The sequence below is a fragment of the Microcaecilia unicolor genome, chromosome 4 (assembly GCF_901765095.1).
Source record: "Microcaecilia unicolor chromosome 4, aMicUni1.1, whole genome shotgun sequence".
Lineage (NCBI taxonomy): Eukaryota > Metazoa > Chordata > Amphibia > Gymnophiona > Siphonopidae > Microcaecilia > Microcaecilia unicolor.
In genome coordinates, this window is record NC_044034.1 from 71,816,337 (window position 1) to 71,843,525 (window position 27,189).

Consider the following 27,189-nt stretch of genomic DNA (forward strand, 5'->3'; position numbering starts at 1 on the left):
TGTCCAGGTAAAACCGGACGTATGGTAACCCTACCTAATATTAATGTGCATTACAGTAATATAACAAGCATTATTGCCCTTTAACACACGTTAAGGGGCAAATAATGTGTTTTAGGGCCATAAGGCAGCTTAACTACCCTCTCCTACCAAATGTAGTCACAGACACTGGTTTTACCGATGAGCTCCTGATTCGCTTCATTCATACCCTTTTCCAAGTGCAAGACTAGCAGTACATCCGAGCATGGACCAGGACAGCATATAAAACACTCCATTGTAATTGCCAGTCACCAGGTTGCTTTTAATGACCTCTTTTTAGAATTATTTTGTATAAATTTTCTGTATTCATTAAAAAAAAAATTCTATTAGAAAGAATGAAGGAATCAATCACAAAACAAAAACAACCATCTACAATTCAGTACGAAATAACCAAACATAGGTAAGTGTTGCCCATTTTTTCTTTTTATTTCTTTAGAACAGGAAATCATAACACCACAACAGGCTATTTCGAGCAACCTCTTAAATACACCCGCCAAACACCTATAAATCTGTATCAAAAGTGCAACATTTTTTATAATTTATAATATGCTGTTCAATACATCTAGTATGTTAACAAATAACATACATTATTAATAGAAATTTTTGTTCCAATATACAAAATAGAGGACTGCAGTCCAAGTGAACATTTATATGGTTACACAGCAATCTGCTCCACCATTTACAACTGAATATCCCCCCCCCCATTGTGACTATAAATCAAAAGATAACCCCTATAATGCTTTATAGAATGGTCAGTCTCCTTGATTTCTATGTTTTTTTTCTTTAATAAACTGCAATTTATGACTTCAACATTATTAGAACTTACATTTATCAGCTGCACCAGAAGTTAAAAAATAATAATAATAAAAATCATTTGACATTTCCACACTCTAAAACATGAAAACATGACGGGAAAGAAATCAATATTTTATGAAGTAGGTCACAGAAGTGATGGAACCCCCTCCCCCTCCCAAAATTACCACCACTATTTAGTTTTCGTTATGCCTTTTTTTCTATTAAAAAAAATATCCAAGGCAGAGAACAGACAAATAAAATCCACAAAATAATATGCTCCAATTCAGCTGTTAACCTCTTCCTTTCTTTAAGGTTACCCAGGAAAAACCATCACTAACAGGGAATGGCACCACCTTCAAGAAATTTCTGGCCCCCTTGCTAAACATTATCAAGTCTGCCCACCTGGAACCCAGATCATTCTTAACTCCAAAAGTAGATACAATTGCAACAGAGGCCTTGATGTACAAAAATGGTGGGTAGCCTATACACATCCTATACATTTCGCACCAAAGACATTCCACTTTTAACTTACTTGCTACTGTATAAAATATACTATTGCCACAATCCTTGGCTTTTCCTAAGAAAAATTATATAAAAATGACTATGTAAAAATAACGGTTAATTAATTAAAAAAAAAACCCAATATGACAGCAGGTTTGGCAAGGCTTTTACCCTCTGTGCCAAGGCCAACACACTTTCTCCCCCCCCCCCCCCCCCCCTCATGCCTTCATGTATACTTTTATAGTTTCACAGACCCGACAAGTTCCAAACCTATTCACTCCTCCTCACCGAACGCTGCAAAAACACAACTTCAGAACGTCTACACAATTTGGTCTAAGCTTTTAAATTAAGAACAAAAATTTAGCTTTTTAAAATTTTTGCATTTATTATTTTGTGAGGAGTGGATAAAATGCTGTTTTTCTTCCAAACTGGGTTCGACTGTTTTGTTTTGTTTCTTTTGCAGTACTGGTAAGATCAAGCAGTTATACAACCAGTTGGAAACAGGCCTCACAGGTCTTGCATTACTAAAGCAAACTGGGTTAAAAAAAATAATAAATAAAGCATCGGCACCTCTTGTCACATCTGTTAAATAACCTGATTTTCTGAGAGACCCTGTTGACAGCAACATTAGTTGAACAGAATGCCCAAATGAAGGCATTTCCTGAGCCAAAAAATACAGACTGTGTAAATATTATTTTCAGCTACGTGGCAGGAGCAGCAGCAGACAGAAGACATTCTCAAAGGTTTATTATTGTATCCATAAAACAATCTTAGAAAAATTTACAGCCAAAAGGAAAGACAGGGTAACATGATGAGAAGGGACGAGAAGACAGAAGGGGGTATCAAAATCTATCCTGTCCGATTGCCATTGTCTGGAATATGCACCTGCTCGCTTTCCAGGAATTACATTCAGTTACTTTCCAGCAACATGCTGATGCACGGAGAAGTGTCAGTCACAGGAAGTTACATACACATTGTACATTACATATAGAACTCAGTGCAGCTATGAATGAAATCTCCAAGGTTCTTTACCCTGCCCCACCCCAACCCCCCCTCCCCAAAAATAAAACATAATAAAATAAACTCTATTTTATACACTTTAAACATCTGAAAATGTTTTCCAGTATAAGTGGGGGATTAAAACATTTTTTTTTTGGGGGGATTCCTATAGCATTACTGTTGTTACTCCGTTTTCATAGTAAAAGCTTATGGAGATAAACATCCAAGCTTCTGGAACTACTGTAAGTTGATCAGATTCTAAGATTAGGGAACATTTCCCTTGTCAACCCAGAATGTCATTAGTTCATTTACAATGTGCACCATCACCAATATAACCAAACACTATAAAGACTTTTACACCACACTGCAGCAGCATTTCTTTATGGTTAGCAATCTTATGGTTTATCGTTCACTGCGGCTATCAAATTATAGCTGGGCTTTTTTTAAGACAGTGAAAAATAGATTCGTAACTCAGTAATCAAACAATGTTTAACATTCATCCAGAGATACCAGCTCCTCTAGAGATGAAGTATTGTTCCCCATCATCACTTGTATGATAGCGTGCTTAAATTCAGAACACAATGTGTAAGATGAATAAAGAGGCAAATTGATTCCCCCACCCCAATAGTGACAGCTCTTTAAAGAGAAGACATGAAATTAAATACCTAAAATAAATCCTTTGACGATTTATCATTTGAATCAAGAATAAAAAAAATTCTAGCCACTCAAATAACTTGAGTCAACACTAAAGTCATCACCAATAACAAAAGAAACTTAAAAGCCACCATTTCAACTAAATGATCCCAAACAAATACCTTGTTTATTACCATATCATAAGCTTCTAGAGAGAAGCAACATTCAATTACTTGTCTCCTTGGTATCTGCAATATAATTACGTTCACTACCTTCCAATCAAGAAGACAAATGTATAAGAATTGGGCCCAAATTGTATGCATTGGTTATCACAGTTACATATATTTTTCAAGTCTAACATGGGAAAGTTAACTGCAAAGTCTTCCCTCCCTTCAAAGCCATATGATGTGCATACATGCACAAACTGCTTTGCCTCCACTGCACTTGGCGTTCTAACAAGATCTTGGGTTCTTACTCGAGAGAAAATGCACATCATTTAGAACTAGTGGAAGTCCTCTCTTGCAAGAGAAGCTGGCATCTCTGTCTTAATTTAGTAGCACTGGTAGAACTGTGTGGTCAGCAAGATACCTGAGCAAATAAATCTACTGCCATGATATGAACTCTTTTGCATCCATGTTCTTTGCTTTGTTGTGTGTGCAAACAGCGCTACTGCCCCCTGAGCTCACTGCGTTCCTTGCTCAATTTTTATTTTAAATCAGTGCTTGCTCCTTTTCCCTCAGAAGAACCAATGAGGCAGAAAGTGTCTCTTCAACACAGCTCCCATTCAGTCCCGAGACTGATAGAAGAGGATGTAACCAGACTCAGAGTTCTTTGAGATGTCCGATGTCAACCCGTAGAATTCTTCAATAGCTTGTGCATCTATTTTCTGTGGGCAACAACAATGAAAACGGTCATTAAAAATGGTTTGTGACATCAAGGAAACATGTTCTAATTTTAGAACAGATTGGCCTTAAAAAGTGCTTGAAGAAAGCAATTTTTAAAAAGAACTTTTGGTGCAGATCAATTCATGTGGAGATGCCCTCTCTCCCTTCCAGTACATTGCATGATATTTGTTTGGTCCAACTTGTTTTCCTGTTCATCAAAGAACAAGAAATACATGATCAGTAAACGTAATATGCCTGAATCAGGTTTGCTTAACAGTATGATAAGATATTAGGGAGAAGCCTGGAATACTAGGGTGTGAAGGCAGAGATAGAGGTATAGCCAAGGCTTTTTTTGAGGGGGTACTTGGGGGTACTGGGTACCGGCACCTTTTTCATTGTGTGCTAAAATTGACCCATGATCCCCAAGTTTTAATGAAAGAGCTCGGGCCCTACACACCAATTCTGCCTTGTCATAGATTCTGTGACTGGTTGCAGGGGGCCTGGCTATTGTGCGTTGGGTCCCTAAGTGATCACCCAATCCCTGAAGGGTGGCTGGCATTTGAGTACTGGCACCTTTTATGCTAGAAAAACCACACTGGGTATAGCTAGCAGAAGAAAATGGTGTAGGAGCATATATTCACAAAATCTATCGATGAGACCTGGTATGGAGGATTGTGTTCAATTCTTGATATTTAATTTCCAACAACATATAGATAAAACATTTAAATGAAACTAAGAACTTATAACCTAAATGTCCAAATTAAAATCGCAAGTTAAAGTACAATTAAAACACAAGAAATAACAAAACTATATAAACAAATGAACAAATATAGACAAGCCACAAAACATAGTAAAATGTACATTAAGAGAGTTCATATATAACTGAATGTCTATTTTAAGGCAGCAAAAAAATGTGGATAACACAAAAATATTAAGGGGTCCTCTTACTAAGCCGCGTAAGCGTCTATGCACGCCAAAATGGAGTTACTGCCCAACTACTGCATGGCTATTGTGGTAATTTCATTTTTGGTGCGCATCCGATACGCGCGTCTGAAAAATATTTTTTATTTTCAGGCGCGCATAACAGACATGCGCCAAGTGGCCTTTGGCGCACATAGGTCATTAAAGGCCAGTTACCGTGCGAGTCTTTACTGCTAGGTCAACGGCTGGTGGTAAGGTCTCAGACCCAAAATGGATGCATGGCAATTTTCATTTTGCTGCACGTCCATTTTCGGCAAAAATTTTAAAAAGGCCTTTTTTTTTTATAGGCGCGCTAAAAAATGGATCATCGCGTGCCCAAAACCTGCGCCTACAATACCGCAAGCCATTTTTCAGTACGCCTTTGTAAAAGGACCCCTAAGTAATTAATTGAGCAGATTCTGAGGAATAGCAAAAGGATCTTTTGAAGGACATCTACATAACACATGATATTTAATATGGACAAGTGCAAGGTGCTGCACATAGGGAAAATAATCCCAACTACAGATACAAAATACTGGGTTCTGAGTCTGACGCCACCACTCAAGAAAAAGGTCTTGGAATCATATGGAGAATACTCTGAAATTTTCAGCCCAGGGTGCCACAGCTGCTAAAAAAGCAAATAGAATGCCATGGGTAATTTGAAAAAGGACAGAGAACAAAACTGAGAATATCGTTATGCCTCTGTATAAGTCACTGGTGTGACTGCATCCTCAATTTAAAAAGGAGGCAGAGGAATTAGAAAGAATTCAGAGAAGACTAAAAAAATGATAGAAGGGATAGAGCATCTCTTGAATGAAGAAAGGCAACAGGTTAGTGACTTTCAGTTTGGAAAGGAAACGAGAGAGAAGGGATAAGACAAATATATAAAATCATCAGTGGGATGGCATAATTGTTTAGCCCTTCACACAGCACTTAGGGGCCCTATTACCAAGCTGTGATAAAAGGAGCCTGTGCTATTATCAGCGAGTGTTTTTGAAGCACGCTGAGGCCTCCTTTAACTACAGCAGGTAAATGAACCACTTACCGCACAGCCATTTTGCTGGGGAGCCCTTACTGCTACCCATTGAGATGGCAGTAGGGGCTCCCGCACTAACCAGGCAGCGCATGGCGCTGACTGATTACTGCCGGTTAAGATCCAATGCTAGAAAAATCGAAAAAAAATTCCTGTAGAGCCGCGCGCTAGAGGTGGGAACTACCACCTGCAGTAGCCCAGCGGTAGTTCCATATTGGCATGTGCCAACCCTTTAGATAAAGGGGGATTCTAAGAAACTAACCGCCAAAAGACTGAAAACAAAATCACAGAAAGTACAGTACATAATTGAGATGAGCTCTGCAATGTTTTACTGGAGGGTGACTAAGAGTGGTTTTCAAAACAAGTTTGCACAAAGTCGTGAAAGAGAAGCCTGTAAAACATTATTAGCCAGGTAAACTTGGGAATACCCTCATGTATCCTGGGACAAGAGCTATAAAAGTAGATCTACTTTTTGGGATCTGCTAAGTAGTTGTGACCTGGTTTGGCCACTGTCTAAGCCAGGATATTGGGCTTGCTGGGATATTGGACTGACTCTGCACGGCTCATCTTCTGTTCAGATTTGTGCGCATAGTATTTTCAGAGTCAATATTCAAAAGGGAATTATTTTCCTTTGAAAATTGATTTAAACCTGTGGTTAAGTAGTACCTACAGACTTTACATATAAGCACTTTGTTTGACGGGTTGCCTTCTAAATCCATAAGATTAAAATTACAAAACCAGGAATGTAAATATACATGGTGAATCCATGCCTTAGTAATTAACAAAGTCTAGTTTTAGACCTTAGAGGATGGTTAAAAATATACAGCAGTCTGCAGGATACGCCCCATGAGGTGAGATATAAATATATAAACGTTGGAGAAGAAAGGGAGTGGGCAATACGACAGATGTTCAGAATCATCAAAAAATATAACTACACTAGAAGAAAGCTGTTTTTTTTTTTTAAGTTAGAAAAGTAATTTTAGAATGGGAATACAAAACTGGGGTAAGCAGACAAGAATAAGGAAAAATTTACTAACAGAAAACTATCTTCCAGTGGAAATGCAGGAATAACAACAGAATTCAAAAAAGCATGGACTTTGTCATGGGGATGACAAAAGAGCAGCTCGGGTATGACTTGTGGTATTGTGGCAGTTAAGAAAAATGTGCAGATAAAATGGGTCTTGCAGTCTTTACATAAGTACATAAGTATTGCCATACTGGGACAGACCAAAGGCCCATCAAACCCAGCATCCTGTTTCCAACAGTGGCCAATCCAGGTCACAAATACCTGGCAAGATCCCAAAAAAGTACAAAACATTTTATACTGCTTATCCCAGAAATAGTGGATTTTCCCCAAATCCACTTAATAATGGTCTATGGACTTTTCCTTTAGGAAGCCGTCTAAACCTTTTTTAAAATTCTGCTAAGCTAACCACCTTTACCACATTCTCTGACAACAAATTCCGATTCGTTTTTAAATTTACTATTTTGTAGCTTCATCGCATGCCCCCTAGTCCTAGTATTTTTGGAAAGCATAAACAGACGCTTCACGTCTACCTGTACCACTCCACTCATTATTTTATAAAGCTCTATCATATCTCCCCTCAGCCGTCTTTTCTCCAAGGTGAAGAGCCCTAGCCCTGCCATCACGTCTCTATACAATATGAGGATGCAACCTCTCAGCGCTGAAGAACACAAATTGGATCAAAATCAGCATAATCAAGTAACCTTATTTCACTTCTCCATCATAGACAACAATTAATTTTCACAAAATAGTTACAATGAAAGATCATAAAGTTAAACTTACCTCTACAATATCATCATCAAACAGCAACCAAAAGTCATGACTCTTTACTATTGCAATATAATGTCCTCGGTTGGGACCACTGTGGAAAGAAAAAAACATGCATAAAAGGTGCTGTTCTAGTGGCTATGGCCCTACTATATGTCTCATAGTAACATAGTAACATAGTAGATGACGGCAGAAAAAAGACCTGCACGGTCCATCCAGTCTGCCCAAGAAGACAAATCATGTGTGCTACTTTTTGTGTATACCCTACTTTGATTTGTACCTGAGCTCTTCAGGGCACGGACCTATAAGTCTGCCCAGCACTATCCCCGCCTCCCAACCATCAGCCCCGCCTCCCAACCACCGGCTCTGGCACAGACCATATAAGTCTGCCCAGCACTATCCCCGCCTCCCAACCACCAGTCTCCTACAATGATTTTGCAACTACCTGTACCAGTTCTATTGTCTTGGTCTTCAAACCTCTTCTATTAGAATATTACTCAGTACAGAGTCAGCATAACATGCCAGTAAATAGCCATCCAGTTTCACAAATCATAGCTGGTTGCTCCTTTATGAAAACTCTCTTTCATGTAACACTTCTCCCATGGAAGCCCCCTGTGCCTTTGGGCTTCAATCTAGCCCTGGCATCATTCATAAAGTTTCCTTATGACTCTTTAGAGAAAGCATCTCTAATATTTGGAAGGTACTTTCTTAGTGGCCCATCCCTTAGACCAGTGTTTCTTTCCCAAGTCCAGTCCTGGTGTATCAGGATATCCACAATGAATATGCATGAACTTGATTTGCATACATTGCCTCCATTATACACAAATCTCTTTCATGCATATTCACTGAGGATATCCTGAAAACGTGACTAGCAAGGGATACACTGCCTTAGAGAGTTGGGGTGAAAGGAACAAGCAAGGGTGAGGGGGGGGGGAGGTATGTTGGAATTTCCTAAATTCACATTTTTAAACAGGACAGTCCTAACTCCTCTTACTCTCTTACCTATCTATATGCGCCTTCTTTGCTTATATCCTACGCTATTAAAATATTCCATTACATAATATGTTGATATTGAAATTAGTGTACTGTGCCATACTTTGTATTGTTATTTGAATATTTTTACTGCTGTAATTGTCTATTGCTTATGTTTGATTTATTCTTACTGTATACCTGCTTGAATTATTTAAAAAAGGCAGTAAATAAATCCTAATAAATAATAATTAAAAAATTTTTTTTTTGCTGGGTAGGGGATTTCCCTGCCTGGAGAAGGGTTGTGTTCAGCAGCCTAAATCTACTTAGTCAAGTAGTTTTGGCTACCTAGTCCTAGGAGAAATTTCTGCCAAAAATGTATTTATTTAGAGATTTCTAAATCGCCTACAGTTAGGTGGGGTGTACATAAGAACATACACAATAAATTCACACTCATGCTCAGTCCGCCACAGCAATATTAACCCCACACTTTAACAAACAGGTGTGTTTTCAAATCTTCTCTGAACTGTTCCATATTCCTGCATAACCTTCAAGTATCCTAGCAGTCCATTCCACATTGCAGGCCCAGCAACTGAAAAGGCAGCTGCACGTGTCTCAGCATGCTTCACAGCTTTCTAACAGAAAAGTCAGAGCACAAAGCCTTGGCTGGGCAATAAAGTAGTGATCACCTGTTTAAAATACCATACGATAATTGATGAATATAAAATCTAATGAGCAAAACAAAAAAGTACCAGGAGCCTTCAAAAAAAGGGGAATGAAACCTTTAATCATGTATTTTAAGGAACAGATCTTTGAATGGACCCAACACGGTCCGTGTTTCGGCGCTAAGCGCCTGCGTCAGGGGTCGCAAAGTGTGACAGAGTACGTATGGCTGTATTGTAAAATTCAGTGCGTTTGTTGAAAGCAATGTGCTGCTTCGCCATGCTGTCCCTTCGCTTAAAATCAAACAGAAACAAACTCCCAAGAGCAAACTCCTCTAGTCACAAGATAGGTAGGTTTGGTCTATGCGGTAACTCAAAACTGATGCACGTAGGTGCCAATGTGGCTTACTAAAAGGGCCATTTAAGCTCTGGAGATAGATATAGCCATCTAGGTTTAGCTGAAAAAGTACTCAAAGCTAGGCATAAAATATTTGGCCACCTAAATTAGGTGCTCGGCCTTAGCTGAATATTGGCTTAGTAGATATCGGGGCCTTTCCTTAATAAGCATTTGTCTACGATACAAATTCAAAAACTAAACTTACAAAAAAAAACACTGCTCCTTCTATCAAATCCTTGCCCACTTGCTGTTACTTTACAAACATGCACCTTATCATGGGATATAATGGTGTAAGGGCATCATTTATTTCTGTTCAATTATACATTTTAAACTCTGGTACAACAGAAATGGTTAAATTTTTTTACATAATTTAACAAAGGTAGTCTGGGTAACAAAAGAAGCCTGTGAAATTGCAGTTTTGAGAGTTTCAAAATGAGGCATATTCTGATCTTACTATATGAAGATTACTCTCTTAATAAGATTTACAAATACTTACATGTACAGGAAAACGTCTTACATATGGTACAATGCTTAGCAATCTCTTCCCAAGACAGGGTCTTGTAATTGCTTGACTCTAAATGAAAACACTCCATCACTAAGCTGAAGGTAATGGGATATATCCCAGGAGGCTCCTCATTCTTCTGCCTCTTTTTACCTAATGGGAGGGGAGGGGTCACACACATCTATTGCCAAACAGTATTTGCTGACAACTCACACTATCTATGGGGGCCTCTATGAGGTAATATTTTAGTCTGTGTGTCTTGCTTTTGAAGAGAAATTCATCACACAATGCAGATTATTTTCTCTGCCACAATCATGTCAGTAATTCTCAAAAAACAGTGGTTTCCAAACCTGTCCAGGGACTCCCCAGCCAGTCAGGTTTTCAGGATATTCACAATGAATATGTACGAAAGAGATCTGCAAAGCACTCCTTCTACTTCAGGCAAATCTCCCTCATGAATAGTCATGGAGGATATCCTGAAAACTTGAATGACTGGGGAGCCCCCAGGACAGGTTTGGGAACCGCTGCCATAAAATAATTAACTAAAAAGGCGACCCTTACCTTCCACAGTGAACTACCACAGCAACAAGATCGTACATTCGGTCAGGATTAGTGGCGTCACCTGATGTGTTAAAAAGTCGCAGCTCTAGAGGAAAAACTACTCTATAGGAGAGTTTGGTATATCGATGCAGCTGATCCATATACTTGAACCTCTTCAGATGTAGTGCTAGAATCATAGGCAGTTTTTTTACTTTCATCCTAAAATGAAAAACAAAACACAGTTTTTAAACGTTTGGCCATCAGTTCATTGTTGTACAGTAGATGACAGATAAAAATCAACTGACCCATCCAGTCTGCCCAATTATTTCGGTTCACATTCCAATGAACATATCCAGCTACCAGCAGTATGAACCTGACCGCTTGCAGGATGCAGCTCCTTATCCACGTCAGTTTTTGTTGTCTTCTTGTATATCTTACCAGCAAATTAATAATCTAAACAAGTACCAAAACCAACGAGGCTGCTCCCCAAACATCTGACTGTTGATATCCCTATGGCTTTGCTGGAGGGTAACTGGACACAAACCTACTGGCCTGCTTGGTTTCCGGGAATCTGCATCTTCATGCAGCATTGCTAACCTGTGATTTTCACCTTGGCCTCTGCTGTGGAGGTAGGAAAGGATGGGTTGTTTGTAATACTGTAACCTCCTAAACATGTTCCTACCACTGTCCACTATGTCTGTCCCAAATATACTGCAATTGTCACAGTACTGGTTTTCATCACTTCTGCTGGTTGGTGGTTTCAGGTATCTACCCCCTCTCACTATCTACGTATGCCTCCCCTGAACCTTGGATTTAGCTCATAGTGAGCTATATTCAAGTACATAAGCTATTTCTTCATCAGAAGGCTTATAATCTAGAGTTGTACCCGAAGCAGTGGAGGGGGTAAGTGCAGTGCTTTTTTTGTGCCGGTACACAACGGTACGGCGTACCGGCACCTTTTTTTTTGCCCCCCCTCCCCCCCGAGTCCTGCACTTCCTCTCAGTCCCATACTTACACAGCGCAAACGGTGCAGGCAGCAATTGAAAGAGGCTGTCAGCATCGGAGCTTCCCTCTGCGAGTCCCGCCTATGTGGTTTCAACTTCCTGTTTCCGCATAGGTGGGACTCGCAGAGGGAAGCTCCGATGCTGACAGCCTCTTTCAATTGCTGCCTGCTCTCTTCAAAGGAATTTTGTTCCTGTGTTGAAGAATATGACTGTTGACTGATATAGCAACCTCCACAAAAATAGACCAGAAACTGTCATATGCCGATGAGTTTTTAAGAAGCAGAAAATGACCGGAACAAATCTCTAGGACCAAAGTGGTTAACAAATACTTCTGACAAGGGAACGAGGTTTGTAGAGTATAAAATCAATCCAAAAGTACAGCATGATTAACATTGTTTTGGGAAGCAATCTAAGATGTCATCTGCAGATATGCTACTGATCCATAAGACCGGGCCCGTGTCAGGAAAAGAATCCTGTTTTGTTTCTCATTACTGCTCTAATTCTGATGTAACTGAAAACGGACTGACTAAATTTAGAAACATGTAGGACATCTGTTTCTCATTCGAAGGGTTCACTTTTCAGAGCGGCACCTTTCATCTTCAACACAATCCAAAGATTCCCACATCATAACTTGTCCTCATTTTTATTTTTTCCAGAAACTGGTAGAGTTGAACTTTCGACTCCATGTAAAGCAGTTGGAGGGAAACCATCATGAGTCCCCTGGGGTCCATTGAGAATTGCTTCCCATTATCCTACTTGATTCTTTGCAGCTTCACAGGTCTTTAAGCATGACTCTGATGATGTGCGTGCACTATATGCACTCATGTAAGTTTGTATTAAGAGAACAGGGCTGGGAACAAGCTCAACTGTCTAAGACCAAAGCGAGGAATAAAAGATAGTAGGGATAAAAGCTCACTCTGAACTGACTATGTCAAGTACATTAATTCATTGGCTTCCCATCTCTTCTAGGATCCAACTGAAAACTGCCTAACTTGATTTTGAGATTCTCTGTGGCTTCAACTTTGGTGTCCTCATCTCAACTTTCTACTCTATCCCCTGCTTGGTCTGTCCATAAGCTCTTGTTCATTCTTTACTATGGGCAATATTGTTCAAAGCAAATCATTTTCTTTCTCTACCAAAGAAATCTGAGAAACCATTCTTTTTTCCTTTACCTGATAAGTGTTCCTTCAAATTTTTGATACTATCTAAAATCTCACCTATTCTGCTTTGCTTCAGTATTTAAAATCACCTATACAAAATTTCTCCAATCTTTGATAGTGTTCTTTTTTAATGTATATTATTCTTGTATATTTAACGCTTTACTCACAAGAGGCTATAATGCTACAAAATTATGCTTTAAAGGGATATATTTATAAAGCTTTCTCTATGTGTAATGCCTGGTTCACATGAGGAAAGGATTGTATAAATGCATAGGTGCATAAAAATCATGCACATGGAAAGTGTAACCAAAGAAGAAACTGACATGGCAAAGATCAAATTAAATCATGGTAGGCCTAGATGTTGCATCTGTTGCCTCTTTCTCCACTCTGGATGTCCATCAACGAGGACAAAGAACTCACTAAACCAGCACTCTTCCCATCATCACCAGTCTCTGCAGTATAGTTTAGGATAGAGTTTCAACCTAGTCATCCTGATCGGGGGGTCAATATGAGAAGTCTCACGGGGACCACCAATTCTGATACTTTCGTCTCTCACAGTAACACTCCTTTTGACTCTGCAGTCAAAATACAGCAGGACCCACAGTTCAGCACTCCTGAACAATGACATTCTCAGGCACTGCTCACGGGAATCCAACCGCAAGCTGTTCTGGGAACATGTTTGTCTCAACATAGCATTCGAAGCAGGAGCAGAGGGAGTTTCTTGCATGTGGCCTTTCTGCATCCCCATTAGAGAAGACAAGAAAACCAAAGTCCCAGATTTAAAAAAATCTTGGCAAAAACAGAACCTCACCGGAGCTGCCACAATGTGCGCCTTAGTGTGCAGTCATCTTGGCCTAATTTAATTCCCTATTAACCTACCTTTTATACAGTGGTTGTTGCTCTTTGTTATCTCAAAATTCCTCCAACTGAACTTGTGGCAACAAATGTCATCTCAGGTCCCTTCTGCGCACACGCCAAACTTATACAGTTTAGGAATACAATGCAAGGTTCTCTCCCACCTTGGCAGTCTTCTGTCCATGTATCCTTAACTCCTGGAGTCTGACCTATTGGGATTTATTAACTGCCTTTATGAAGAGATTCACCCAAGGCAGTGTATAGCAGGTACAGTTCAACACAAAAAAAACCTTACAAATTTGTTAAGAGCATAACAATAGTAAAATGATGGGAGGGCAGGGAAGAGAGAATTGCTGGTAATGGATGGGAGGGGAGGACAGGGGAGAGAGGAGAATTGCTGGACATTTATGGAAGGGGAGGGCAGGGGAGAGAGGAGAATCGTTGGGCATGGAAAAGAGGAGAATTGCTGGACATGGATGGGAGGGGAGGGCAGGGGAGAGATGAGAATCACTGGACAGGGATGGGAGAAGAGGGCAGGGGAGAGAGGAGAATCGCTGGACATGGATGGAGAGGAGAACAGGAGATAGAGGAGAATTGCTGGACATGGATGGATGGAGGGGTTGGCGGGGAGACAGGAGAAATGCTGGACTTGGGTGGAGGAGAGGGGAGAGAGAATTATTGCTTTATATGGATACAGGGGAGGGAAGAAAGGAGACATGCTGGACATGAAGAAATCCTACGGAGTCAAATCAGATGACCATCTAGACCAGTTCCCGCTCTCAGCGCTACACTCCCAGCAAAGTCTCAACATGTAGCAAGATTCTGTGCTACTTAACCTTTGTGATAAGAAGTGAGAGGGTCCCCTCTGAGGATCAAGGAGCAGCTGTAAATGGGTCCACCACTAAGGATTATGGAACCCTTCTTCCCTAGTTCTTCTGGCTCTGCAGGGGCTGCCCAGGTCACTTCTGAAGATCGGGAAGTAGCTGTGAATGTAAATGGACCCCTTCTTCCCTGGCCTTCTGGCTCTGCAGGAACTGCCCAGGCCGAATCAACATTGCAGCGGTGTTTGTCTGGAAGGCGTGGGGACTCTAAAGAGTGGTGGTGGGCCACTAGCCGGTCAGGCCTGTCACATGTTACTTCGCACCGGTCAGGTCATCCACATGGTTCTTTGCTCAAGGTTGGGTCTCTGTCTCGTCCCTTCCTTTCCGAATGTGGACAAAGCTTTGGGCTGGAATTCGTATGTGGCCCTGTGTTGCCGATGGAGGTCACAAGAGCACCGGAGCTCCTGGGCTCCCGGCCTGGAGGCAGCGTTTCAATGTCGCCACGCCTGGTGTGTGGATGCTGCCTAGGTGAGAGGTTACCCCAGCAGTGGTGCGCGATTATGTCTATTCTCCGGTTACCTATGGGTGTGCTATCACCGTCGCAAGAGCACCGGTGCTTCTGGGCTCCTGGCCTGGAGGCAGCATTTCAGTGTCACTGCGCCTGACGTGAGGTGAGAGGATGTTCTAAATTTCTGAAGTTGTCAAGCCCCTGAAACGCTCCACTGCAACCCACCGAAATCTATTCAGCCACAATCAGGGCACAGACTGTAGAAGTCTTGCCCAGCACTGGCTTTGCTTCCCAACTTAGGAATTGTGTTAGATTCAGCCTTTACTTTTCAAATGCAGGTACAAGTTTTGATATGCTCTCTGTACTTTAAATTGTGAATGATGTCTCGATTGAAATCCTTGTTGTCTTGGAATAACTTTAAAAAGGTGTTGCAATCTATGGTGTTTGGTTGTTTAGATTATTGCAACATTGTGTATCTTGGCTTGCCAAAGTATTCACTTCAGGCACTTCAAACAGTTATGAATTCTGTGGGTCGATTGCTGATGGGACTATTCCACCTAATGATTACGCAGATTAAAAGTTACATGCCAACAAGAGCGTCCTTCGAGAGTTCACAAGATGTAACATGTACAGACAATTTATCAAGGTGCTTTGTGGGACTTCTGCTTTCTCCTTCCACTCAGGAGATTCCCAAGGTATCTTTCCTCAGTCCCACGTCTGTTCGGGGTCCTGAGACTACAGTGTAGGGGGTTAGATGGCTGCAGCAGTGCTGGCAGAGAGACAGAGAAAGAAGAAAGTGTGTGTGTGTGTTGTCTGGGGTGGGGTATTTCCTACCTGGGCAGAAGCTCCTTCAGACATTTTCCTCTCTGCTTTTCCTGTTCGCAGAATTAGAATTAATTGGGGGCTCTTTCTCTGGCTGCCAGGAGAAACTGAGAGTTTGTCTCTTGCAGTGCTAGTACAGCTGCAGAGTCTCCTCCTGCTGGAATGCTGAGGATGGTGCAGGACTTCCCCTGCAGCAGAGCAGACAGACTGACACAGGCTGGGCAGCAGGCGATGGGGGGGGGGGGGGGGGTGGGGGGGCCTGGATGGACACTGTATCCGCTGTACTGCCCACCTGCAATTAGTCTCTCCTCCACACCATTTCCAGTCCCGATTCCTTCCCTCCGTCCCTTCTAGTTTTTGAAATCTTTCACTATTCACACAGGGGCCCTTTAACTAAGGCACGTGCCAAATCACCATTACTGCTGGGCTAGTGCATGCGCCTGGCAGTAATTCTGAATTTGGCGCACACCAAATCCCATGGTAGAAAATAATTTTCTATTTTCTAGCACGGAGGGCGTTCCCTGGGGATAATCAGCAGTTGGCGTGCACTGCATGGTTACCATATGGGTAGTGAGTGAGCCCTTACCACTAAGTCAATGGGTGGTAGTAAGGGCTCAGGCCATAAATAGGCGCGCGCTAGTTTTAATTTCAGCACACAACCATTTCCCGGCCCATTTAAAAAAAGCCCTTTCTCCCAGATGAAGTAAACAAAATGGCCCAGCGCGTGCCCAAAACACATGCCCACACTACCGCAGTCCACTTTTTACCACAGCCCAGTAAAAGGACCCCCCCCCCCCCCATCTTTTTCACATAATTTTATCTCTCTTCCATCTAAGTTTACTATTCCAAATTTTGGATCATCTGAAAAGAAGCACGCTTTTCCCTCAGTTCCCTTACTAAAGATACAGAAAAGAACTGGTCCCAGTAACAAATCTGGTGTGTCCCACTGGACACTTTGCCATCACACAGCTGAGTCCATGACCCTCTTCATCTTGCACCTCAACCAATTTCACATCCAATTTACAATATGCGGTTCCGTATCTGAAGGAGTGGAGGAGTGGCCTAGTGGTTACAGCACCGATCTTGCAATCCAGAGGTGGCCGGTTCAAATCCCACTGCTGCTCCTTGTGATCTTGGGCAAGTCACTTAACCCTCCATTGCCCCAGGTACAAACTTACGATTGTGAGCCCTCCTGGGACAGAGAAATATCCAGTGTACCTGAATGAAACTCACCTTGAGCTACTACTGAAAAAGGTGTGAGCAAAATCTAAATAAATAAATAAAATATGTTGGCTTCCTTCCACAACAGAAAGAGACGCTAATGCCCCTGTACAGGTCACTAGTAAGGTTTCACTTGGAACACTGTGGAGACCGTATTGAAGGAGGATATAAAGAGGCTAGAGGAAGTCCAGAGAAAAATGACCAAAATAGTGTGGGGACTGTCAGGAGATACATAAGGCAAAACTTGAACTAAATATGTATACACCGAAGGAGAGGAAGGCCAGGGGACATGTGATACTCAAGAAATAAACAGACATTTTCGACATGAATCCATGTTCCGCATGGCGCTGCATCCAGGAAGCAACATGAGAATAGACTGCTGGCTTGGAAGGAGACTTTTCCTGCATGCAGCACCATGCGAAACATGGATTCATGTCGAAAATGTCTCCTTGAGGTTTGAATCCATACCACATGTTGAAAAAGGACCATAACAGAAGTGACTTTTGAATTTTGAAACTGATGTGTATTTGAAATATTATTACTATATACTGGAATATGAATGAGAACATTGCTGTAATGAGAATATAACAATTTGAGACTGTCATATTAGAAGAAAATCTGATCTGACAACGATGAAGGGTGACTGTTCTCTTTGAAGAACCCTGAATAGAGGGGTAAGAATCTCTTACAGTACATCTCTGAAGGTCTTTAAACATTTTTTTTTATTATTATAGGATATGGGATATACAGAGGTGTATTTTCAAAGCACTTAGACTTACAAAGTTGCATAGTAGACTATAGAATTTTGTAAGTCTGAATGGTTTGAAAATAATCCCCATAGCGTGGTCATTTTGTGTTACTTTATCAAATATGCGTGTGGAGGATAATTCTATAAAGAGGTAACTTAATGGAGCCCAGTGTACCAGGTCAAATACATGCCTATGGTTTATGGTTTATTATGTTTAATATACCGCCTTTCCAAAATAGAACAAGGCGGTTTATTTAGGTGCAAGCATTTATACCAGCCATACAGCTAGCATAAATTCTATTCTTTTATATTTATTAAGTTTTTATAACACAAGGGACACATTCCAAAAATAAACAGCTGACAAATTCTAGATTGTGCAAGAATAGGCATTGATTAAAGTATTTTACAATTTACTAGTAAAAAAGGCCCGTTTCTGACACAAATGAAACGGGCGCTAGCAAGGTTTTCCTTGGAGTGTGTATGTTTGAGAGAGAGAGTGTGTGTGAGAAATGGAGTGTGTGTGTGTCAGAGAGAGAGTGTGTGAGAGACAGAGTGTCTGTGTGTGTGAGACTGTGTGTGTGTGACAGAGAGATAGAGTGTGACAGAAAGGGAGTGTGTCAGAGAGAGTTTATGTGAGAGACAGTGAGTGAGTGAGAGCCCCCTCCCCACCCCCACCTCTCTGGTCTAAGGACCCCCTCCCCACCTCCCTCTCCCCTGCCCCCTCCAGCCATCCATGTCCAGCGACCCTCCCCTCCAGCTACCCATGTCCAGCGACCCTCCCCCTCCCCCCGGCGCATCAAACCCCCCTCGCCACCCGCAGCTGCCAGTGGTAACGCTGTCCGGCCGCTGCTGCTTCTCCTGTTGAGCTGCAGCGGCCGCTACAAAAAGAAAAAAAAGCGATAAATGTTTTTAAACCCAGCCCAAATCATTTGCAAATGCCCGAGTCTTACAACGCAGTCTTTGCAGCCGCACCTCCTCTCGCCTCCACGTCACTGCCCCTGGAGTAAGACCCCGGAGGAGCGCAGCGACGCGACAGGCGAGAGGAGGAGTGGCTGCAGAGACTGCGTTGTAAGACTCGGGCATTTGCAAATGATTTGGGCTGGGTTTAAAAACATTTATCGCTTTTTTTCTTTTTGTAGCGGCCGCTGCTGCTCAACAGGAGAAGCAGCAGCGGCCGGACAGCGTTACCACTGGCAACTGCGGGTGGCGAGGAGGTTGATGTGCCCGGGGGGGGGGGGCTTGGGTGATGCGCCGAAGGGGGGGGGGGGTTCTGTGGTGCCGCGCTTGTAGTTTTTTGATGCGCCACTCCCTGCCACTTGCTCCGAAGTGGAAGGGAGCGGCGCACTGACAGCTGATTCCCAGGCAGGGGGAGGAGTAGGGAAACACACGGAGCATGTTTCCCTACTCCTCCCCCTGCCTGGGAATCAGCTGTGAGTGATGTCAGCCTGGCTACGGAGCCTAGCTCAGCAACTCCAGGAGCCACAAACACAGGCAGCTGCTTTAGAACATTGGTGGTGAGAATTATTATATAGGATGAGCCCAATATAAACCCTGCCCAAACTCCACCTATGAGAACGCCCACCTGCAAATCACACTCCATCAAATATTGGCACATACTTACAGAATACCACTTAGCTGCTCCTTTACACAGAGATATGGTCAAGTAAAGATGTGATAGAATAACACGGGCATTATACCTACCATGGAGCCGGTGTAAATATGTCTGCCTAACTTTCTCTGTCCTAATTTTCTACAGGCACATATCTGCCAATGTACCTTGTTATTCTGGGCGCCCTGTTAGAAGATTACCCTCATTTAGGTCAATTTTTTTAATAATCTAGCCAGGCAACTAAAAAATTACCCAACATGGGGTTACTTAGCTCATGACCTCTACTATTGCCTCCATGGAACAAACCAAAATCCCTTTTGTTCTATTTATGTTTATGTAGTATCTCAGTTATATTCAGCCCTTACATTGGTTTGGATGCTTAGTGATGTTATACTGTCTTCTTTTTTTTTCCTCTAAGATTTACTTAGGTTATATAGATGAAATACTGCGCACACTTGTGAAAGTTGTATGGTTGTTATAATTTATGCTAAAGTTGACAATGTATACAGAACGTTGTAACATTCTGTGTAGATTTGCTTAACAAGATGCTGTGCTGTGATGTGTTGTTAAATACAAAATGGTTAATAAAAATTAAAAAAAAATTACCCAACTAGATCCACCAGCCGCTGATAAGTGGGTACTTTTAAAATATGTTTTACACATATTAAAATTAGGTGTTCCTGGGGGCATGACTAGTTTGGGGAAGGACAGATATAATTTTCAAATGCAGACAGAATAGAATTTTCAAATGTGCGTGCCCTGTTTTGCTCTGTGCCACCACTTGCACAAACAGCATGGAAAACGGTGTGGTTTCCCTCTGAAACTTACTCACAGACTTTGCATCTAGTCAGGCAAGTGAAAACGTCACTCTAGAGGCATAAGATGGGAAGAAGTAAACCACAGATCAACACGGACCTGGGAGAGAACAGCAGAGAGGCACAAATAGGCAGAGTGGATAAACTCTGCTCTCTTTATCTGCAGACATCTTCTATGATTCTCATATTCTTACATCTTAAGCTTACATATTCTTACAGAAACTGTATCAAGAGACATAATGATCAATCTTTCTGTAATACACAGGTACACGATGGAACCTAGGTTACAACTCCTCACAGCACAACAGGAGACTGATTATTCTCCTCTCTGCTACAAAAACAGAGAGGATGACTTCTGCTACAGTCTACTCTTGATTCAATTCCTTGATAATCTCTCAGAGACATAATACACAGGTTTCAAATACACTGGCAGCTGTGAGCAATCTGGATTGCTGCCATCCTCTGTAGGAGCTTGTGGAATGTAATAGAATATTACAGTGATTATAAAGTAAAAGGTTAATTTGGCACTTCTTTTCTCTCCATGTCTACTATCCGTCTTCTCTCTGCATCCCTATCTATCCTACCCAGCATCACTCCTGTGTCTTTGCCAGTCTTCCCACCATATTGAGCATCTCCCATCTTTGTGTCCCTATTCTTACCCTATCCAACATAACTCTTCTGTGCCCCTATGCCCCCCCCCCCCCCCCATGTGCTGGCATCTCTCTCTCTTCCTTTCCTCCTCCTCCTACTACTGCTTAACACTTCTAAAGCGCTACTAGGGTTACACAGCGCTGTACAGTTTACCAAAGAAGGACAGTCCCTGCTCAAAGGAGCTTACAATCTAAAAGACAAAATGTGCAGTCAATCCTGTCTTCCCTCTCCCAAGTCAGCAACTCTCCCTCTCTCTTTCCTCCCTCTACCCTCCTCCCCCCATGTGCTGGCATCTCTCTCTCTTCCTTCCCTCCTGTCTTCCCTCTCCCAAGTCAGCAACTCTCCCTCTACCCCCCCCCCCCCCCCCCATGTGCTGGCATCTCTCTCTCTCTTCCTTCCCTCCTGTCTTCCCTCTCCCAAGTCAGCAACTCTCCCTCTACCCCCCCCCCCCCCCCCATGTGCTGGCATCTCTCTCTCTCTTCCTTCCCTCCTGTCTTCCCTCTCCCAAGTCAGCATATCTCCCTCCCTCTTTCCTCCCTCTACCCCCCAAGGGGTCCAGCAAGTACTCTTCTCTCTTTCCTCTGTTTCCACTTTGCAGGTCCAGCACCTCTCCTTCCTTCTTTCCCCACAAATCCTGGCATTTCGTCCTCTTCCCCTACCACCTTGACATCTCTTCTTCTTCTCTCCCCCCCTCCTCACCACCATCCTGGCATCCTTGCCTTTCTCCTCCCTCAACTCTCTCTCCCTTTTCTTCTTCCTTCCATGCACAGCATTTCCCCCTTTCCCTTCCGCCCTATCCCAGTGCATTTTCCCCTCCCTTCCAGTACATTTCCCCCACTCCCTACCCTTTCATCAATGTGTATGTCCCACTCTTCCTTCCTTCCATACAAATGCAGCTTTTTCATCCCATCCATTGAAGTGCAGCATTACTCCCCTCTCCATTGTCCAAACGCAGCTTTCCCACTTCTTCCGTTCAAGTGAGACTCCCTCCATTCTCATCCCTTCCATTCAGAAGCAGAATTCGCACCCCTTCCTCCTGCATGTCTGGCATCTTTCCTTCCCTCTTCCTGCAACCCCCCCCCCCCCCCAACGTGGGCCCTAAGAACTTGCAGGTTTGCCGGCACTGCATTAAGCTCTCTCCAACCAATCTGAGGTTTCTTTCCCTCTGCCATGTCTTGTCTACGTGGCAACAGGAAGCTGTGACAGAGGGAAGGACCCTGGGGCTGGTCAGAGAGGGCCTGATGTAAGAGTGCAAGCGAACAGGCACATCTGTAGGGCCCATGTGGCAAGGGGGGGACAAGGAAAGGGAAGGGAAGATGCCGGACCTGTCGAAGGGAATAGGTGAGGGGAAAGAGATAAGGCAATTGTAGACTTGCATGGGATCCCACCAGGGAGTATGAAAGAAGCCAATACATGAGATCGGCTCCTTAAGCGTAGGAGCTAAAGAAGGGGCCTGGACTGCATGTGCCACACGCCAAATGCATGTGACTTGGCATGTCTGGAACAGAAGACTGGTGCAATTTTTTTTTTTTTGGGGGGGGGGGGGGGAAGAGTAGTTTGGAGTGAAAGGTCAGTTAAGAGGAAGGGGGAAGGAGGGAGGAGGGGGGAGGACAATGATAGCTCTTGGATATACAGTATTATTTTAGAGTACTATTTGGGTTTTAGACGTGCATCAATTTGAACATTTATTTTTTCTAAAAGTATCAGAGTCGATATTCCCTGGCCAGTTTCACTTTCAGGGGGGGGGGGGGCATTGATCACTGAAGGGTTAATGGGGCAGCCTCCCCTAATCCCTCCAGTGGAATGCTGCTCAATAGAAGCACTTTTCTGAAACCTAGACGTCTTAGGTAGCAGGTGTAAATCCCAATTTGATCATTTTGGACAAAAGTGCATTCCTCTTCTGAAATGGGGAATACACATTTTTCAGGTTTTAGACCGGAACATCCCAGCTTTGTAAAATCTGGATTTAGATGTTTATACAATATAAAAAGGTCTAAATGCCAGTTCCAGCACATTTGTTAACCAACATGTGTCCACTTTGACCCGTTGAACGTTTAGACATTTATGTTCTAAAATGGATGCTCCTGCCGCATATAACCAGCGCACAAATATCCATTTCTCCATGAATTTTAGAGCATGTTCTACATTGGCAGATTCTGTTCTAAAATACTAGCAGAACTTGAGCTGTCCCAACCTGGATATCTCAATTCTGATTTGTACATCTTTTATAAAATGCTGCTCCATAAGTGTTATAAAGTTGGAGGTTAGTAACATATAAATAAAAAATATATATATTTTCTCCATACCTTCTAAATCCCCGTTTCTCTTTCTCTTCAAGTTTAGACCTCTATTTTTTTTATCTGTCTGTAGATTACAATAATGCACAGTCCCTTCTTTGCAGAAAATCAGGACCATTTATAAAACTTATCCGCGGTACTTCTAGAGATCCTGCATACCTCACCTCTTATGTGCTTCCTGCTTACTGCGACACTCTTCACAATAGTACTTGTATTCACTGCACAGTGTTTCCGTGTTGCTGAAACCCCTGTATGCCAAAAATATCAATTAAAGTTTCATTAATTTCAAGATGGCTAATTTTCTTGATTCTAGAGCCCAAGAAAAAAAAAATCCTTTGCCCTTCATGAGAATAATTTTAGAAACCTGTAAGCTTTTTCAGTGTGTAAAACAAGTCTTACTTATGGAAAATGGTTCATATAAAATTGCTGGGGGGGGGGGGAGGGAAGCAGTATAAACATATAAAATGTAGCAACAACAAACCATTGCACCTAGTTTTACATAATCTGTGTAGGTGATCCTGGGGGTGTATTTGCAATGTATATGTACTTTATACAATAAAATAAAAAACATTTGATAAACCTGACATCCAAATCATATGATACATTCAAATATTTGTTTGGGATCTCTGCAGCTAACGCATTCTCACACCACTAAGATTTACTTTCCCACTTCGTCATTGGTTCTTTAATGTTTCTTAAAGTTTAATTAATATTTTAACTAAATTTAATTATACTCATCTCAAATTCTCATGTTTGTCCGCTTGGGGGCTCACTCTCTGATCTGACTCACAAGAGGTCACATCCAAGGTTGCTAACCAGATAAGTCCGACACGTCTCCTATAGTCTCAAGAATTTTCAAAAACCGAGCTGAATCTCTGAAATATGATGGAACTTTTATTGTTTTAGATCGTAAAAAACTATCCACAAACACAGGAGCCAGCTCTGTGGGTGCTTGAGCACCCCCAATATTGAACCAATTTCTTGACTATGTACAGGGAGAGGTAATTTCCGCTGGGTTTAGCACCCTCAATAATTTTGAAAAGTTGGCTCCTCTGTCCACAAACTTTGACAGTGGTTCAAGGACTGAATTTGTGGTATTGGATAGTAACAGAAAACATACAAGCACCTCTAGTACAACACTGGTTGGAAAAACAACATACTGTTCAGTTTATTGAAGGGTGGGAGGGTGGACATTATAAAAAGATTTTAAATTATAAAGAACAACACTGGATTTTCCTGTTGAATTCTGACTCCATTAGGTTTGAATATAGAAACTGAATGGTGACATTAGTATAGACTACAGGGTTCTGGGATTGGTGGATTTTAGGTCCGGTGACTCTATAAATAGATTGGTGAAGAGATACCGCCACCACCATCTTGACCAAATAAATTGTTGAGTTGGAAGGATGGGTCAGATTAAATATATGGTACAGAAATCTTTTTTGATTATTGTAAAAGTATGATAGATTTTAGGATAAGAATGATTTAGATATGGCATTTAAATGTAATGTCTTTTTTAGGGGTATTCCATGAGGCAGCATATAGCGAAACATGAGTCATGTCCGAGAGTGATCCGCTGAGCCGACAAACATAAGAAAATTTCAGATGAGAATTAATTAGATTTCATTAATATATTAATTTAACTTTAAGAAAAGTTAAAGAACCAGTGATGAAGTTGGCGAGTAAATCTTAGTGGTATGAGAATGCATTAGCCACCGAGTATCACAGGTGAGGTCCCAAACAAATAGTTGAACGTTTCATTTGATTTGGGTATCATGTTTATCAAATGGTCTTTAATTTTATGATTACTAAGATTCCTGATATACGACATTTAAATGCCATAAGATTGTGAGCTATTTTATAAAATATGAACGAGCACGCATAGAGTACATGCAAACATTTACCCTTTCTTTGGACTACGTATGAATTGGTGCATTGCTGTGGGTCAATGTAGAATCTTGTTTTATAAAAGGCACATAGGGGGCCTATCCTGACTTTCTAATATAGTTGTTTTTTCTTGGAACTCTCATATTGGGGCCAGACAATGAAATTCCCCTTATCTAGGTATTTCTAGACAGATAGGGTACATCCTTGATCGGTCACAAAAACAGAATCTGAAAAAATGGAAAAGGATGTCCTGAATTTATTAGTTCCTTTACAATTTTATGAAATTGTATTTTTATGATTTTACACAGAAATCAAGCATTCCACCTTCGCCTGTCTGGGAATACCCAAATAAGGTAAAAGTTTTATTTGTAAGCTAGAACTGCAAGTAAATCACCCATCTCTATCAAAAGCAAACACACAATCACCTCTGGTGTGAGCTATCTGGCTGGTGCCTAATGCACATAACAGTTTCAGAAGGAGAGAGGCCTACAGTAGATTTCAGCTCTCTGATCCCAAATCAAATGGAACCCAACTTGAATTACTAGTCAATTGTCATAGGCAGTCAAAGAAAGATTGACATTTTTAAAGAAAATGGGAGGTTCTCCATACATTTAAATAATACTCCCGTACTTAAAGCATCTCCAAACTGGCAGGTAGTCATAACCACACAGAAAAATATAATCTCAGCTTAAGTCTGCATCCCCTTTACTAGCTCATAAAACTGCTAATATTATTTAAAGATTTAGAACTGGTACTCAGGTTTTGTACTACTTGAAAACTTTTCGTTGAAACAGATCTATCACCCAGAGGCTCTATAGACATTAGCTGTTAAAGTACATTTATATAATCATCATTTCAGAATGCCAAAGCAAGAGTTGGCATACACAGATTTAAATTAGTACCGTAAAAATGTTTTTTTTTCCCCAACGTAACTGTTATAATTAATTTTAAATTTGTCAATAATTCCTTTCTTTGGTTATCGAATCACAAATTAGCAGCTTCTTCGATTCCTTCTGATGCCATGTTCTTGCTGGTCCTAATATGTCTAAGGGCCACATGTCATTTTCCATGATATTCAAGTGTGGATCCTGTGGTAATATTGGACTGTGGAACAGTTGAGATGACCAAGCAAGACAGAGAAAGGAGTATTACCCTGCTCTCACGTATTTCCCCTTGCCTCTTGAAATGAGCATCCCAATATAATCTTGGTGCCTCTTACTGAACTTGTACTTCTTTCCCCAGGACTGCCAACTCTCTCATCCCAAAGTCTCTTTCTCTGGTATTTGTATCAGTGTGCTTCTCCATCTTTCTTGGACTAGTTGGTGCATCAAGGGCCAAAGGAATATGGACGTGAGAAGAGTGAAAGCCAATGGGACAGAGTGCTGGGAGCTTGAAGGCAGAAAAAGTTGGAACTAGGAGAATAGGAGGACCATGAAAGCTGAGTGGACGAGTTAGCAAGAACTAGGAGAGGGGTAAGATGAAGCCTGCAGGATCTAAAAGGAGAACAAGGTAGATTCCAGAAGAAAAGGGTGTTGGGTGTCACAAGAGATGGATGATGTCCGTGGAAGACTGGTAGAGGGTAAAGCCAGACGCGGTAGTGCTTCTCACTGTCTTTGCTGCTGCTGTGAACTCATCTTCCCTGGTGGTGTCTACTTCTGCTGGATACACATGCTAATATCTGGTTTTGTTAACAGCAGCATGCAGAGTTAAGAACATAAGCGTTGCCATACTGGGAGAGACCAAAGATCCATCAAGCCCGGTATCCTGTTTCCAAAAGTGGCCAGTCCAGGTCACAAGTACCTGGCAAGATCCCAGAACAGTAAAATAGATTTTATGCTGCTTATCCCAGAAATAAGCAATGGATTTTTCAAGTCCATCTTAATAATGGCTGATGGAATTTTCTTTTAGGAAAGTATCTAAACCTTTTATAAACTCTGTTAAGCTAACTTCTTTTACCACATTCTCTAGCAATGAATTCCAGAGTTTAATTACACGTATAGTGAAAAAATATTTTCTCCAATTTGTTCTAAATTTACTACTTAGTAGCTTCATTGCCTGCACCCTAGTCCTAGTATTTTTAAACAGTAA

The 27,189-nt window shown here is 41.7% G+C and overlaps 1 protein-coding gene across 1 annotated transcript in view; it reads right to left on the reverse strand.

Annotated features, from left to right (window-relative positions):
* Positions 1 to 437: 437 nt before the first annotated feature.
* USP12 (ubiquitin specific peptidase 12) overlaps positions 438 to 27,189 on the reverse strand; it is a 125,423-nt gene continuing 98,671 nt past the window's right edge. Inside the window, exons 8-11 of the mRNA XM_030202397.1 lie at positions 23,379 to 23,462; positions 10,725 to 10,922; positions 7,649 to 7,727; positions 438 to 3,850 (exon numbers count right to left, since the gene is read on the reverse strand). Coding sequence (XP_030058257.1) covers positions 3,749 to 3,850; positions 7,649 to 7,727; positions 10,725 to 10,922; positions 23,379 to 23,462 — 463 coding nt within the window. The 3' untranslated portion in view covers positions 438 to 3,748. The remainder of the gene's footprint in view (positions 3,851 to 7,648; positions 7,728 to 10,724; positions 10,923 to 23,378; positions 23,463 to 27,189) is intronic.